This window comes from Daphnia pulicaria, chromosome 9, assembly GCF_021234035.1.
Source record: "Daphnia pulicaria isolate SC F1-1A chromosome 9, SC_F0-13Bv2, whole genome shotgun sequence".
NCBI classification, from domain to species: Eukaryota; Metazoa; Arthropoda; class Branchiopoda; order Diplostraca; family Daphniidae; genus Daphnia; species Daphnia pulicaria.
The window spans coordinates 1219565-1234515 of NC_060921.1; the positions used below are offsets into that span (position 1 = coordinate 1219565).

At 40.1% G+C, this 14951-nt stretch overlaps 2 protein-coding genes across 4 annotated transcripts; both read right to left on the bottom strand.

Moving 5' to 3' along the window:
• Positions 1–43: 43 nt before the first annotated feature.
• Positions 44–8585, bottom strand: LOC124313755. Its single transcript, XM_046778565.1, has 16 exons — positions 8156–8585; positions 7606–8084; positions 7358–7498; positions 6874–7165; positions 6399–6748; positions 4501–4614; positions 4053–4386; positions 3517–3989; positions 3075–3432; positions 2483–2982; positions 2308–2412; positions 1933–2059; positions 1388–1869; positions 932–1304; positions 349–851; positions 44–279 (listed from the first exon to the last, which is right to left on the bottom strand). The coding sequence occupies exons 1-16, from the start codon at positions 8455–8457 to the stop codon at positions 44–46; spliced, it is 5169 nt and encodes a 1722-aa protein (XP_046634521.1). The 5' UTR covers positions 8458–8585.
• A 2655-nt stretch (positions 8586–11240) lies between these two features.
• LOC124313184 (pollen-specific leucine-rich repeat extensin-like protein 2) lies at positions 11241–14896 on the bottom strand. 3 transcript variants are annotated; one of them, XM_046777970.1, is made up of 7 exons: positions 14650–14896; positions 14273–14348; positions 14073–14201; positions 13567–14000; positions 11966–12055; positions 11866–11903; positions 11241–11800 (listed from the first exon to the last, which is right to left on the bottom strand). In XM_046777970.1, exons 2-7 carry the CDS (start codon positions 14329–14331, stop codon positions 11498–11500), a joined length of 1053 nt encoding a protein of 350 aa, XP_046633926.1. In that variant the 5' UTR covers positions 14332–14348; positions 14650–14896; the 3' UTR covers positions 11241–11497. The 3 variants fall into 3 exon arrangements, with proteins under 3 accessions (XP_046633926.1, XP_046633925.1, XP_046633924.1); XM_046777969.1 differs by having other exon boundaries at positions 11966–12052; positions 13567–14201; XM_046777968.1 differs by having other exon boundaries at positions 13567–14201.
• Between the last annotated feature and the right edge of the window lie 55 nt (positions 14897–14951).

Genomic DNA, 14951 nt, shown 5'->3' on the forward strand with positions numbered 1-14951 from the left:
TAAAAATCATCAGTACACACAATGAAATTCAAAGGTTTTTCATTTAGTTAAACTTGTCAAAACGAAGTTTTTTCCCCTTATTACTGGTATCCTGTTCATTTTCCAAATCACGCTGACGTTTTACAGCAGAGACATGTTCGTTGCCGCTATTCTCTAAACAAGCCGATGGTGTCGGTAATTGAAGTGCATCGACAACTGCTGACATGTTCGGTCGCGAACGTGGATCGTTTTGAATCATTTCTTCTATGATGGAGAAGGCGAAATGTTCCTTTGATAACTCTAAACACAATTAATAGACAAGATTTTGATTAAATAGAAAGGTAAATAATAATTTAAGGAATTGCTTACGATTTAGATTGACTGGCTTCATGTCTTTTATATTATATTGAACAATGTATTTGTCCCCGTCTCCGAACGGATGCATTCCTTGAGTCAAGAAGAAGAAAAAGACGCAGCCGAGAGCAAAGACATCGCAACGTTGACTTCCTCTCACTTTCGCTTCTACGTCACATTGAATTAACTCTTGTGCAAACCAACGTTCAGTTCCTTTCAAGTGACTCCACGTAAAAGATTTGCTACCACTGACAACGGCTCTTGACAGTCCAAAATCGGCCCATTTGATGACGGCCGGATGGTCACACGAAATTAAAATGTTTTCGGGTTTGACGTCCCGATGGATCAAAGGTTGTGATTCATTCACGATTTTTTGCGAGTGGATGTAGTGAAGACCTTCGGCCATCTGAACGAGAACTTGCTCATCTGTTGGCATCGTTTTAACCCCTTGATAATAAAGAAGCGGATGTCGGCAATATTTATCCAGTGATGTCAGGCATTTCTCGATGGCTATGTGTCTGTAAATGAAGATGAAAAAAAAGTAATCACTATGTAAAGTAGAGAAAAGTTATTTTAAAAAATGGTGCAAAACATGTACATGAAATCAGAATTTGAAGCGGAATCAAAGAATTTGACAATATTGGGATGACTCAGGTTTTTTAAAGCTGTTAATTCTCTGTCAATTTCTTCCTTTCGGTTTCCTTCGAGCAATTCCATTCGCTTGACAACAACGTCGGAGGTGGAGCTTTCACAACGGCCCAGGAATACGCTTCCGTAACCACCTTTGGCCAAAAAATGGTCTCTGGAGAACTGAATGGTCCCAACAGTTTCGAGTTTCTTCATTGGTTGAACTAATTCCAAGTGAGCGTAGAGTACGGACTTCTTGGACAGTTCAGGTCGTTTTTTGGGATGCTTTTGAGTCATCCAACGGATCAATCCTATTGCAAAGTGCCCATCAGGAAGCATTTTCTCTATATATAGAAATAAAGTGTGCTTTAGTTTGGACTTCCAACATAGTGGATTGGTAATAAATGTAATATAAGTTTAAACTTACTAAACAAGTTGAACTGATTTCCTTCGCAAGTATTTTTTAATATCTCGTGGGTTGCATCCTCAAACAAATGGCATCCTTTGCTCAGGAAATAGAAGAAAACACTTCCAGCGGCAAAGATGTCGCTCTCTTTTGTAGATTTCCCATCAGTAGAATCACTTTCAAGCAATTCTGGAGCCAACCAATACCGCGAACTAAGAAATCCACGAATCAAACGTTTCGTTGAGTGACCCTCATTTAAACTTGACGTAGTCAATCCAAAATCTGACAACTTGATTAGCAGATCTTGACGTGACGAAATCAAAACGTTGGTGGGTTTCATCGACCCGTGAACGAGGTTTTTCCCGTGAATGTACTCCAATCCACTGATGAGCTGAAAACAAAATTGCTCTTCAGACGGAATCGGTCCTTTATATTTCTTTGGATCGTCTTCTGGAAGGAAAAGTTGGTCCAAAGATGCCACGCACAATTCCATCCCAAAATATCTGAAAGAAATGACGGCCAATAAGTCAATAACGTCTTAATGAGGCAATTGCAAAAACTTTTACCTGTAATCGGAATCTTGATCAAAATGAAGCAACTGAATAATATTCGGGTGATTTATTTGTTTCAGTTCCTCAAAGGATTTTGTGGTACAATTCTTCCGTGGAACTCTTTTGACGGCCAGTGGCGATCCTCCAAACGTTCCAACGTGAAAAACAAGAGAAGAGGTTCCTGTACTGCACAGCAAATTTCTGCTGTCGTATTGCAGCAATGACAGTCGGTTTGTCGGTTGAAAAGGTGTCGATTGGTCGATGACCTCTGATAAAGAAATTCTCTTCTCAGGATCGTTTTCGATCATTTGGAACGAAAGAGCGGGCAAATGCGACATTTTGCTACGGAATTTCTATATTTGTATGCAACAGATTTATATTCCATCTTACCTAATTGAAGCTCACCGACAACTGCTGACATGTTCGGTCGCAAATGTGGATCGTTCTGAATCATTTTTTCTATGATGGAGAAGGCGAAATGTTCCTTTGATAACTCTAAGAAGATTAATAAACAAGAATTTGATCAAAAAGAAAGGTAAATAATAAATTTAAGGAATTTGCTTACGATTTAGATTGACTTGCATCCCGTTATCTATATTGCCTTGTACAGTGTTATCGTCTCCGTCTCCGAACGGATGCATTCCTTGTGTCAAGAAGAAGAAAAAGACGCAGCCGAGAGCGAAGACATCGCAACTTTGACTTCCTCTCACTTTCGCTCCTGCGTCACTTTGAATTAACTCTGGTGCCAGCCAACGTTCAGTTCCTTTCAGCTGACTCCACGTAAAAGATTTGCTACCACTGACAACGGCTCTTGACAGTCCAAAATCGGCCCATTTGATGACGGCCGGATGGTCACACGAAATTAAAATGTTTTCAGGTTTAACATTCCGATAAATCAAAGGTTGTGATTCATTCACGATTTTTTGCGAGTGGATGTAGTGAAGACCTTCGGCCATCTGAACGAGAACTTCCTGATCCGTTGGCATCGGAATAACCCCTTGATAAAGAAGCGGTTGTCGGCAATATTTATCAAGTGATGTCAGACATTTCTCGATGGCTATGTGTCTACAAAATGTGTTTTAAATGTTTATGTTATTTATAAGTATAATAAAGTACCTATGAATAGTAGGAAAATGTCGTTAAAAAGGAATATTCACATGAAATCAAGATCTGAAGCGGAATCAAAGAATTTGACAATATTGGGATGACTCAGATTTTGTAAAGCTGTTAATTGTGTGTCAATTCCCTTTCGGTTTCCTTCGAGCAATTCCATTCGCTTGATAACAACGTCGGAGTTGGAGCGTTCACAACAGCCCAGGTATACATTTCCATAACCACCTTTGGCCAAAAAATGATTTCGAGAGAATTGAATCTTCCCAACTACTTTGAGGTTCTTCATTGGTTGAACTAATTCCAAATGAGTGTAGAGTACGGACAGTTCAGGTCGTTTTTTGGGATCTTTTTGAGTCATCCAACGGATCAATCCCATTGCAAAATGTCCAATAGTCATTTTCTCTACATGGGAGTAAAATGTGACCCTTTAGTTTGGACTTCCAACATAGTGGATTGGTAATAAATGTAATATAAGCTTAAACTTACTAAACAAGTTGAACTGATTTCCTTCGCAAGTATTTTTTAGTATTTCGTGGCTATCACCAAACAAATGGCAGCCTTTGCTCAGGAAATAGAAGAAAACACTTCCAGCGGCAAAGATGTCGCATTCTTTTGTAAATTTCCCATCACTAGAATCAAGGAATTCTGGAGCCAACCAATACCGCGAACTAAGAATTCCACAAACCACAGGTTTCGTTGTGTGACCCTCGTTCAGACATGACGTGGTCAATCCAAAATCTGACAACTTGATTTGCGGATCTTTTCTTGACGAAATCAAAATGTTGGTGGGTTTGATGGACCCGTGAACGAGGTATTTCCCGTGGATGTACTCCAATCCACTGATAAACTGGAAACAAAATTGCTCGTCAGATGAAACCGGTCCGTTATATTTCTTTGGATCCTCTTCTGGAAGAAAAATTTGGTCCAAAGATGCCACGCACAATTCTATCCCAAAATATCTAAAAGAAATGACGGCCAATAAGTCAATAACGTCTTAATGAGGCAATTGCAAAAACTTTTACCTGTAATCGTCATCTTGATCAAAATGAAGCAAACGAACAATATTCGAGTGATCCAATCGTTTCAGTTCCTCAAAGGATTTTGTGGTGCAATTCTTCCGTGGAACCCTTTTGACGGCCAGTGGCGATCCTTCAAACGTTCCAACATGATAAACAATGGAAAGAATTCCTGTACTGCACAGTAAATTTTGGTTGTCGTATTGCAGCAAATTCAGTCGGCTTGGTGGTTGAAGGGGTGTCAATTGGTCGATGACCTTCCGTAGAGAAATTCTCTTCTCAGGATCGTTTGCGATCATTGGAAGGACGAAAGGACGGGCGAAATGTTCCTCCGGGATCGCTAAATTTGGATAGGAAACGATATGTATACATAAATAACGAACCGATTGTTCCACATTTTCTATGTCCATTTTTGCTTAAGGTTATAAATTATTGTGTAATAAAATTTACGAACCATTTACGGGACGGCCTTGAAAAATGTTCGTAGGTATGCCATACGATTTCCCAAACGGATGCTTTCCACGTAACAGGAAGAAGATAAAAACGCAGCCAGCAGAAAATATTTCACTTTGGCTCTTCCCTACCAAGACCAGTTTTTTGCTATCGAAAAACGATTAATACAGGGTTGTAGATCTTTTTATGCTGATCATTTTTCATATATGGTTTAGGGTGTGCAAATGAGCGGGAGTGCCCGTAAAACGCGTTCAAAGTTTCGAGTTTTACGGGGCTGACGCGCAGCCCACGCCGGCCAGAAAGGGGGTCGAGCAGGGGGGTGGCGCGTACCCATGGGAGAGGGGTGAGTGAAGGGGGATATACCTGGGCCATACTATACGAGCCCATGTTTCCCCATTTTGCTCCCATGTCACCGGTGGTCTAATGGTCAGCATCCCGGGCTGATATGTCGAAGAACCGAGGTTCGAATCTTGGCCCAGTCGAAAAGAGAAATTCAAAAACAATTGAATTTTTAAAATGGCAAAAAAAAAAAATGGCAAACAAAAATTTTAAAATGGGAATAGCATCAGTCACTGCTATATCATTCTCTTGAGGAACGACAAGTCGAAATAGATATTTCATAATAATTGAATTTTGAAATTTTATAAAGACAACTGCATCAGTCACTTCTATATCATGCGGTCACATGTTGCATTTCATTAGCCAATGTCTTAGCTTATCGATGGCTAGCTACCATACGGTTTATGCATTCCCTTTGACCATACATCTGAACGGTAGTCTAATGGTCAGCAATGCGAGTTGCCATGCTAAAGGACCGAGGTTCGAATCCCGGTCGAGACAATCACACAAAATGAAACAAAATTCAATTTCTGACAAATTTAACTTAAAAAGCTCTTCGTCATTTCTACCTTCTTCCATTGTCCTCTCCACAGTCATCACGATATTTTCGCGGTCGTGAAGAGTTACCATGATGCATGATACACCATGCAGATGAGTTACCATGAGTTACCATGATACCGGAGTTAATGGAAGTGGAAGATACCTATCTTCACCAATCTATCTTCACCAACTCCGGAAGCTTTTCAAGTTAAATTTTTCAAAAATTGAACTTATTGAACTTAGTTTTCCTAATCGACTTGACGGGATACGAACCTCGATCCTTTGGATCATCAACCCGAGTTGCTGACCAATAGACTACCAGTGACATATCGAAACGGAAAGCATGAGCCATATGATAGCTAGCCGTCAATTACCTAAGACATTGACTTATGCAATTGAACATGTGACCGCACGATATAGCAGTGACAGGTGCTATTGTCTTTTTAAAATTTTAAAATTAAAATTTTTTAAAAATTTATTTTTCGACTTGGTCGTGATTCGATCCTCGGTACTTCGACATGTTACTCCGATCTTCCACTTCCATCAACAACAGCTTTATGTAATGCAACATATGACCGCATGATATAGCAGTGACTGATGCTATTCCCATTTTAAAATTTTAAAATTTCAATTGTTTTTGAATTTCTCTTTTCGACTGGGCCAAGATTCGAACCTCGGTCCTTCGACATATCAGCCCGGGATGCTGACCATTAGACCACCGGTGACATGGGAGCAGATGGGGAAACATGGGCTAGTATAGTATGGCCCAGGTATACCCCCCTTCACTCACCCCTCTCCCATGGGTACGCGCCACCCCCCTGCTCGACCCCCTTTCTGGCCGGCGTGGGCTGCGCGTCAGCCCCGTAAAACTCGAAACTTTGAACGCGTTTTACGGGCACTCCCGCTCATTTGCACACCCTAAACCATATATGAAAAATGATCAGCATAAAAAGATCTACAACCCTGTATTAATCGTTTTTCGATAGCAAAAAACTTGTCTTGGTAGGGAAGAGCCTTCACTTTTTACAGATCCACGCCTATGGTCGGCATTCTCCCCTGACTGAAACATGCTCATCTCTTCCGGGGACATCCAATTTTGGGATCCTTTTACTCCACTTAATGAACAAGATCCTCTTTCATTTACTGGCTTGCTTGACCCGAAACCTGACCATTTCATTTGAACTGGTTCCGTTAAAGAAATCAGAATATTTGCAGGACTGATATCTCGGTGTAAGATTCCCATTGAATGAATGTACTCCAGCCCATTCGCCAACTGGAAAAGAACTTGCTTATCCGTGGGCATCGGTCCTTTATATTTTCCCTTAATGTAATCCTGAAGTGATGCAGCACACAACTCCATAACAAAGTACCTGGATCACAGAAAAAAGGAGATCACAATGGGCGAATTATAAAGATAACAATGCCCTTAAGTATAATTTCTGCGATACTCATTAATACAAAAAAATAAAATTGAATTGCTTTATAAATCATTTACCCGAAATCATCGTCTTTTTCAAAGTGTTTGAACTGCACAACGTTCCGATGATTGAGAAGGTGCTGAATTTCTAAGGATCTTCTAAAAATTTTTTCGCTGCCACGAGAGTCCATGAGTTGTACTCGCTTGACTGCCACTTTTTCGCCTTTGAAGGTTCCAGCGTAGACGACTCCATAAGCTCCCCTACCGATGAAATTGCTCCGACTATATTCCACGTCACCAACATTACTCGTTCTAGTTTTGTCATAATTTTCGTTTGGGTCAACAATAATAGGTAAAAGCGATTCTTCTCCTATATAATAAACCACAGAATGAAAAGGTATAGCAATGTTACGTTCATTCTACTCGGATAAGAAGCAAAATGAGTATATGAAGAATTATATCCGATTATATCCTGGGAGGAAAAATTATTCCTTTTATTACCTAAGGCAAGATTTGTGCAACATTTAGCGTGGTAGGGAAATTATATTTTTAGACGCTTTACCCGACGCTGAAGAAGACCAACTACTTGAAGCTTCAAGATGTTTCTCCAATACTTCAACAATTGTTGAGAATGACGGTCGCTCTTTAGGGTTGAGCTTCACCATTGTTGCTAGAACCGTTTTCCACGGTTCCCCCTCGTATTCTGTAAATATTTTGTATAGTAAATCAATAAGCATAAAAATGTCAAAATTGCCGCATGTGTATCATCTCATATCTTATACAAATGATGTAACGTATTGTTGTTCTTACTTGTTGCATTGATTAGATTCCCCTTCATAATGTTTACTTCAATGTTGAAGCCTTGGCCGAAAGGATGGAGACCTCCGTTGAGGTAGCGAAAGAAAGTGCATCCAGCGGCAAAAACATCAGTCGCAATTGTGCACTCCGTATCAAGAACACGCCCTGTTAGGTTCCTGACTGCCAATAACTCTGGGGCCATGTAATATTCGGTTCCCTTTAGTCCACTCGCCAAATCGTAATGAATCCCGTCTTCTTTTAGCCGTTTGGTGAATCCTAAATCTGCTATTTTCAGTCGAGCACTTCCATCCAGTACCGAAATGAGGATATTTTCGGGCTTGATGTCTCGGTGGATCATCTTTTTCTCGTGAATGAACTTCAAACCAGACGCCATCTGATAAAGTCCTTCTATTTCATCAGGCATAAGTTCGTCATATTTTTTCGTGAAAAATTCTTCAAGGGTCCCTTGACACAGTTCAAAAATGTAGTTTCTACTCACGATGAAACGTTCTAATGGAGAATTACTAAATTAAAAAAATTGTAATAATATTGTAGTTATTACCTGAAATTGTCATCGTCTTCAACAGCGAACAAACGCACGATGCAGGAATGTCTCAATTCTTTCAACGCAACAACTTCCCGATCATTTCCAATATCCATCCAGTTTTCCTCCTTAAAATCAATTTCTACTCGTTTGATAGCCGCGTTTTTTTCCTCATCAGAGACTTTTCCCCATGGTGTATTCAAATCTGGCTTAAAATGTCCGGAAAAAACCTTACCGTGAGCGCCACGCCCAACTACATTTTTTTCCGTTGACTCGTAGAGAAAACTTTTACCAGACTTGATATACACTTGGGTTGCCATGACTAAAGAAACTTAAATGGTAATTAACTTTTAATAGCAAAAAGTTTAAAGAATTATTAGTTTAATGACAGAAAGTTGACGATAAACACGTAATCCACACATACGCACATACGTCAACACGATAACCACCCAACTCTTTGAATAAAAAAATAAAAGTTACTCTCCAAAAAAATGTGAGCGTTGTCAAAATTATTTAGACCAAACAACAACAAATTATTGGCGTAGTCTCTTATCTGAATGTCTCTCGTCAGGTGCTCAAGTCTTCGAGGACTTGTGGCTCAAGCTCTCAACTCTCAACTGGTTCAAAACAAAAAATTTTGTTCGGAGATATTCGAAATAATTTGAGATCTGAAAGTCTCCCTATCATTTCGTCGCTTTCCGGTGTTTTTAGTGCGCATAACAATTTAACAAACCACATTTTCAAAATATGAGCAAGACCGGAAACTCGCAAGATTTCTTGGATTATTTAAATTAAAACGTATCCAGTATATTTATTATTCAAGAAATTAAATTTCAAATGCTGTAATTAACTTATTCCTTATAGTATTTCACTTTACCCACCCAAAACCCCCTATCTTTTCTCATTTACTCGGATTCATCTCCTAACCTACTCACTTTAAAACTAAAACTAGTTGCATTAAAGTAAATTAAATAATTGAGTGAAATCATGGTGGTTAAATCCTAAAATAAACTTCAATGTCAAACTGAGCTACTGCTACTAAAAATTGAGGTGGGCGTTTCTCAGGCCCATCCTGAGTTTTCACGTTTGGCCTTTTTGGTTTACCTAATGGATATTGAAGGTGCAAAGGGTGGGGAGAGCAAACTGAGAACCGTAGGTATTTGCATAACAATCAAGTTTAAGTATTTATTTTCTTTCAACCCATCGCTTGGGTGTTTAACCAACATAATCGTATCATCTTTTATGGTCCGCGTGCGTGCAGATAGACAATTGCCCGACAATACCAGGGAGTTTCGAATCAAGCGCTATAATACTCTTACATTTAAAATAATCAAACATGAAATTTAATTCTTATTGAGTAACAAATTTTCACCTGTTACATACCCCCCAAAAAATGAAAAAAATTAAATAAATTCACTGCGGGGAAAAAAATGAATACACAAATAATAAATCACACAATTCGGGTGGGCGAAACAATAGCGCCATGAGCTCGACTTTCCGTTCAAATTCGTTTTGGATTGGGCCAAGCCAATAACAGATTAGCCACGATTGAAGTCATCCAACCCTCGACGAAGATCCATTATCTGGTTTTGGATGACCGTTATATTTTCCCCATATTCAGCCAAATCCTAAATAATTCCAAGACATTTGAGCACCAATGAATACCAGTTATAAAGATAATATTGAGGCAGGCTATTTACATTTAGAAGTTGCAGTTGCTCTCGTGGTGATAGGTTCTCTGCTCGAATGGCGCGCAGTCGATTCTTCAGCGTCTCGATTGGGATTTGGAACCCCTCGATTTCAGCTTGCAATTCAATTAACTCCTTGCTACATACTGGACATCTTGAGAAAAGAAACAAACATAGTACAGAAACAAATAGTAAAAAAGAGCTAAGAATAAGTTAGAAACAACGCTGATTGGAAAACAAAAAAAAAAAACTTTGAGTTGTTGGTGAAACTGCATTGCTTTTCTCTGTTTTGTGATCTTGGTTGGTCTGAACAGTTAAAGTATTACTTCTATCCATTGTATTCTTTTCAAGAAAAAACCTATTTAAAATATTAGTAAAAAAAAGGTAAAAGAAATGTTTGAAAGAGAAAACTTTGAAAAAACAAATTTCTTTCAATCTTACCGTTTTTTAAAATAGAACTTTACACGACTCGAACTGGCAATAAGTTACTGAGACTGATCTGAATCTGACAGTTTCCCGTAATAACATTCTAGTTGCTAAAATTTCCCGTAGGCAAAGTCAGACGAGGCTTAGTTTCCAGTCGCCACCACCACGATTAAAAAATCGCAATTCAAACGCGCAAAAAAAAACAATTGACTCACGAAAAAAAAAACGAAAATGTTACGCGTTCAATTTGACACGCTTTGTGCAATACAGTCACTCAGTTCCTGTAATAGAACATAGACGACCTACGCTCCAAACTTAGAAAACTCATAAATCTCCACGACTCATAAGAAGAAGCTTTAAAAAAATTGATATTCCAAGCAATTCTTTGATTCTCTCAAGAATCATTTCTTGAATTTCCAGCTGAGTCTTTGCGGCCGTTGTGGCCGCGTTCGTCGTCGAGGCTTCCTCTCTCGCTTCGGATGGCATGATGCACTTGAATTTTTCTCGCAAAAGTCAAATAGATTAGATAAAGTAGGGGGTGAGACTGTGTGTTTTGGGGAATGACCAAGGTAATAAGGAGCTCAGAATTAAGAAAAGTAAACTCAAATGACTCAAATGTCAAACGACGATATAGTAGCGGATCTTACACGCACACACGCAAATGAAATGTTGTCACAAAATGAAAAGGAGGAGAGTATTTACGATTACTTTTTTTAAATCTCATTATTATCTGGTTTCCAATTTTCCCACAGACACTACAAGTGTTAAGTTATTTTGGAATAAAAACTTGACATGTTGACAATCTAAAACATGACAAATTTTTTTGAGAATATGGAAATGGACTAGTGAAAATAAATATAATTAATTGGAAATCAATTATGGTCGGACTAGTCGACTCCTCTTTTCTTACAAATGAGTTTTGATATCAGCATTTATATACCTGGAAAATAAGCAAGTAGAAATCTTTTTTTTTTCCTTTTTCAAATTTATTTTTGAAAGGCTTGGAGAATTGTCTTTGTAATCAAACAGGAATTTCGCACGACATGGACTCGACTGCTGGATGAGATCATCATCCAGACTAAGGGCAAATGTTTGACAAATGCCTTGAACACGTAAAAGATATTTTGACAAGCTTCTATGAAATTTTCACAAAGGTTATTGGGGAGGAATTTAGAAACAATTATTGCTCAATGAGCAGCAGTTGAAATGCATGAGGGCCCATACAGATAATGAGGGTTCTTCTCTTCTAAGATTCCTTGGCCGTTTCCAGTTGGACAAACTCGTCGACGAATCCTTTGCTGACCACAGCCTCGTCAGCGATCGGTGCTGGCGGCGGCAACGGTTGGTCTAGTGATGATGACGACGTTTCGGTTGTTGATGGCTCCGGTGCTGGTGGCGGAGGCGGTTCCATCTCTTCGCCAAATTCTTGTTCCATTTCGTTTTCCTTGACGTCGGATGTCTTTTCATCTGTCGGGTCAAAACATTCGTTTTCAACCATGGGGGTCGATGCCGTCACGATGATCTGAGTGCCAGACAGTCCGTCAGTTGACTAAAATTGAAAAAATTGAATAGAGTTTGAATGAAATGGACTTTCAACGTTCTACTAAATGTTACCTGGCCGTTGTTGTTTCCCTCCTCTTCAGTGGGCGTGGCTAAAAAGTAAATGACAAAGAATTGATTAGGGAGGAAATTCGAATCGAATTAAAAGATATACCTGGCTCGACGTTGATCATTTCCGAAGCAAGATCATCTTCGTCTTCATCCGTTTCCTTAATGGTGGCGTTCTGGTCGAACATGTGCTCTACTTGATCATTCCAAAAATAAAAAATAAAAGTCAATTAAGATCAGATTAACTGCATGAAAATGAGGGACGGCAGTGGCCTAGAGTGGCACGGAATCTCCAATCTAATCAAACTTAACGCCATTCGATAGAGCTCGTTAAGCCGATTCGAATGGTGTATGGGAAAGTTTGTGCAAATGAACGCATCCCTGAGTAAATCGACTTTAAAGTTTTTGGTTTACCGGGCTTCCGTAGCGTCCTTGGCCGCCCCTTTGCGCACCCCTGAGCCCACCCCTCGTCCCTTGAGGGATCACCCCTTTTTTATTTTGCGGTACCTGAGAGCCTTTTTTCGAAAAGTTTTTTTGGCACCTTCTCTTGTTTTTTTTGTTGACATGCCCGCAATACCAATAACAACCGTCAGGGTAAGCCGATGACTGATGGAGTCGCATAGGGTGGCCACAATTATGGAAAGACTAGACTTCAAATACATAAAAACACTTAAGTTTTTTTGGCACCTTCTCTTGTTTTTTTTTGTTGACGTGCCCACAATATCAATAACTCCCGAGAGCCTTTTTTTCGAAAAATTGTTGCCCTCCATCGGATTTGAACTTGGAACATGCTTGCTCAACATGTACTACCACCCGAGTACTATAACAACTACACCATATATGATACAAATATTTTCGAATATGTTGTATTTAAAACATCAGTATCGAAAATAAGACTATGAAGAGACAATACAGCTCACAAATTTGGCAACTCACGTTTAGAGAGTTGTCTTATATAGAGGCAATGGCAACAATGACGGTAACAAAAGAATTGGCACCCTTTGGCTCTTTTGAGCCTTATAAAAGACATGATTTGCATAAATGGCTCTTATTACACCATTATGGACGACCTGACAGCTACATTTTCGTGGTCGCAATACGCGTCCAAGAGATTAACGCACGGGAGAGATCTTTTATCGAGTTGGACATTTTTCAAAGTGTGTGAGTTAGTTACGAATATTAGTTTACGAGGTAATATGGCTCTGCGTTTCGCCATGAATTATCCTTATGTGTGTCTGTTATTATGTCTGTCCTTATGGGCACGTCAACACACAAAACAAGAGAAGGTGCAAAAAAACCTTAGAGTTTCTATGTATTTGAAGTCCGTCTCTCCACAACTTCCATGGTGTAGTGGTTATAGTACTCGGTTGAAGTACATGTTGAGCGAGGATGTTCCGAGTTCGAGTCCGGTTGCGGGCAAAAATTTTTCGAAAAAAGGCTCTCAGGTACCGCAAAATAAAAAAGGGGTGATCCCTCAAGGGACGAGGGGTGGGCTCAGGGGTGCGCAAAGGGGCGGCCAAGGACGCTACGGAAGCCCGGTAAACCAAAAACTTTAAAGTCGATTTACTCAGGGATGCGTTCATTTGCACAAACTTTCCCATACACCATTCGAATCGGCTTAACGAGCTCTATCGAATGGCGTTAAGTTTGATTAGATTGGAGATTCCGTGCCACTCTAGGCCACTGCCTGAGGGACTATTGTTGTACCTTGATCATCAGGGAATTCCGTCTCGGGAGTAGGAACAACTGGCGGGCTGCCTGGCGGTGGCGGCTGGTAGTTGCCCAGGGGGGGCTGCTGAGGATTTTGTGGTGGATCTCTTCCAGGCATGTCCAATGATTCCCATAAATCCTCATCCGGCTGGTATGGACCGGTGACATAGTAGCAGAGATCGCCCCTCGGGCATCTACTATGATCTCTGAAATGGGCGCACTGAACCCGTTGGAACCAGGGTGGAGGGACGATCAATGCTTGGGCAGGGGCTCCGACCGGCGGCAAATCAAATCCGGGAGCCACGACAGGGGGACGAGAAGACGGACGTCTCGGCGGTGATCGACTGCGATCGTTTCTTCTGTTGTTGATCGTTGCATGATCCCGGGACCTACGGGCAGTCCGGTCCCGATCACGATTCGGACTGCGTGACCTGGAACGGGACGTTGGACTCCGTTGCAGGTACGATTTGGTTTCCAAGGTGACGAATAATTGGTCGACAAACCCTTTTGTCTCTTGTTGAAGGAATACATCAAGCTCATCACACATGGCTCCACGCAGCTCAGACTCTGGGTTTTCCTTGTTTAGCAGGGCAAGCACATGCTTGGCAAGGACTACAGGATCTGCATCACACCTGAAAAAATTTATATGTATATTATCGATGATGAAATCATTTGAAATCAATATTGTGTCAGTGATTCTTACAATGGGGCTAGGGCAGCTGTGAGCCACAACTTCAGGGCCTCTGGATTTTCAATCATCATTTCAATGTTAGGCAAGTCTGCGAATTGAAAAACAGAAAGGATGAATCAGGCTGCATTTTTGGTTGTAGACCGACAAAACATTTTAAGCAGTCACAAACTGAACAAAAGAAACCTTAACAATATCTGGGTGCTAACGATACAACAATTGTGGAGCTGGACTTTATCAGGCTATTCAACTGGGAATGATTCTGCCCTCAGTTCACTCGCTACAAAATTTTTCTTAGTCTAGACCAAGGGCTAATACCAAAATTAACACACATATTTGTCAAGGAAACACTAGTACAACAACACACAGAGAAATCTGATAAATATGCCCACCTGTGTAGCAAGAATGAGGAGTTCAGGGCTCAACACTTAGAAGAACAGAAAAAGGTCGTAATTTGGAGACACTCGGCTTTTTTCGTTTAAGTAAATTTGACACTCAGAATGTCAGATACAAATTCTGTTGAAAACAGAAAGTTCAACCATATAGTCAAAGATTGAATTCAACGGTTGTAAGTATCAATGTTTCAAATTTCAAATGTAAAAACTAAAAAGTGCTATGTTTATTAATTTGAAGAAGAAACAGTGTACTTCATCGTAATGCCACAATTAGTTTCTAGATGGAGTTAATCAGTATT

Bases quoted from the DNA above. Each gene is read 5' to 3' on its own strand.
- LOC124313184 (XM_046777968.1), bottom strand. From the start codon at position 14,331: ATGATGATTGAAAATCCAGAGGCCCTGAAGTTGTGGCTCACAGCTGCC. The intron at 11,904-11,965 runs GTATATCTTTTA...TTTACTTTTTAG, and splicing joins AATGATCAACGTCGAGCCAG to CCACGCCCACTGAAGAGGAG. The intron at 11,801-11,865 runs GTAACATTTAGT...TTTCAATTTTAG, and splicing joins AGGGAAACAACAACGGCCAG to TCAACTGACGGACTGTCTGG.
- LOC124313755 (XM_046778565.1), bottom strand. From the start codon at position 8,457: ATGGCAACCCAAGTGTATATCAAGTCTGGTAAAAGTTTTCTCTACGAG. The intron at 7,499-7,605 runs GTAAGAACAACA...AAATATTTACAG, and splicing joins GAATCTAATCAATGCAACAA to AATACGAGGGGGAACCGTGG. The intron at 280-348 runs GTAAGCAATTCC...AATTGTGTTTAG, and splicing joins GAAGCCAGTCAATCTAAATC to AGTTATCAAAGGAACATTTC.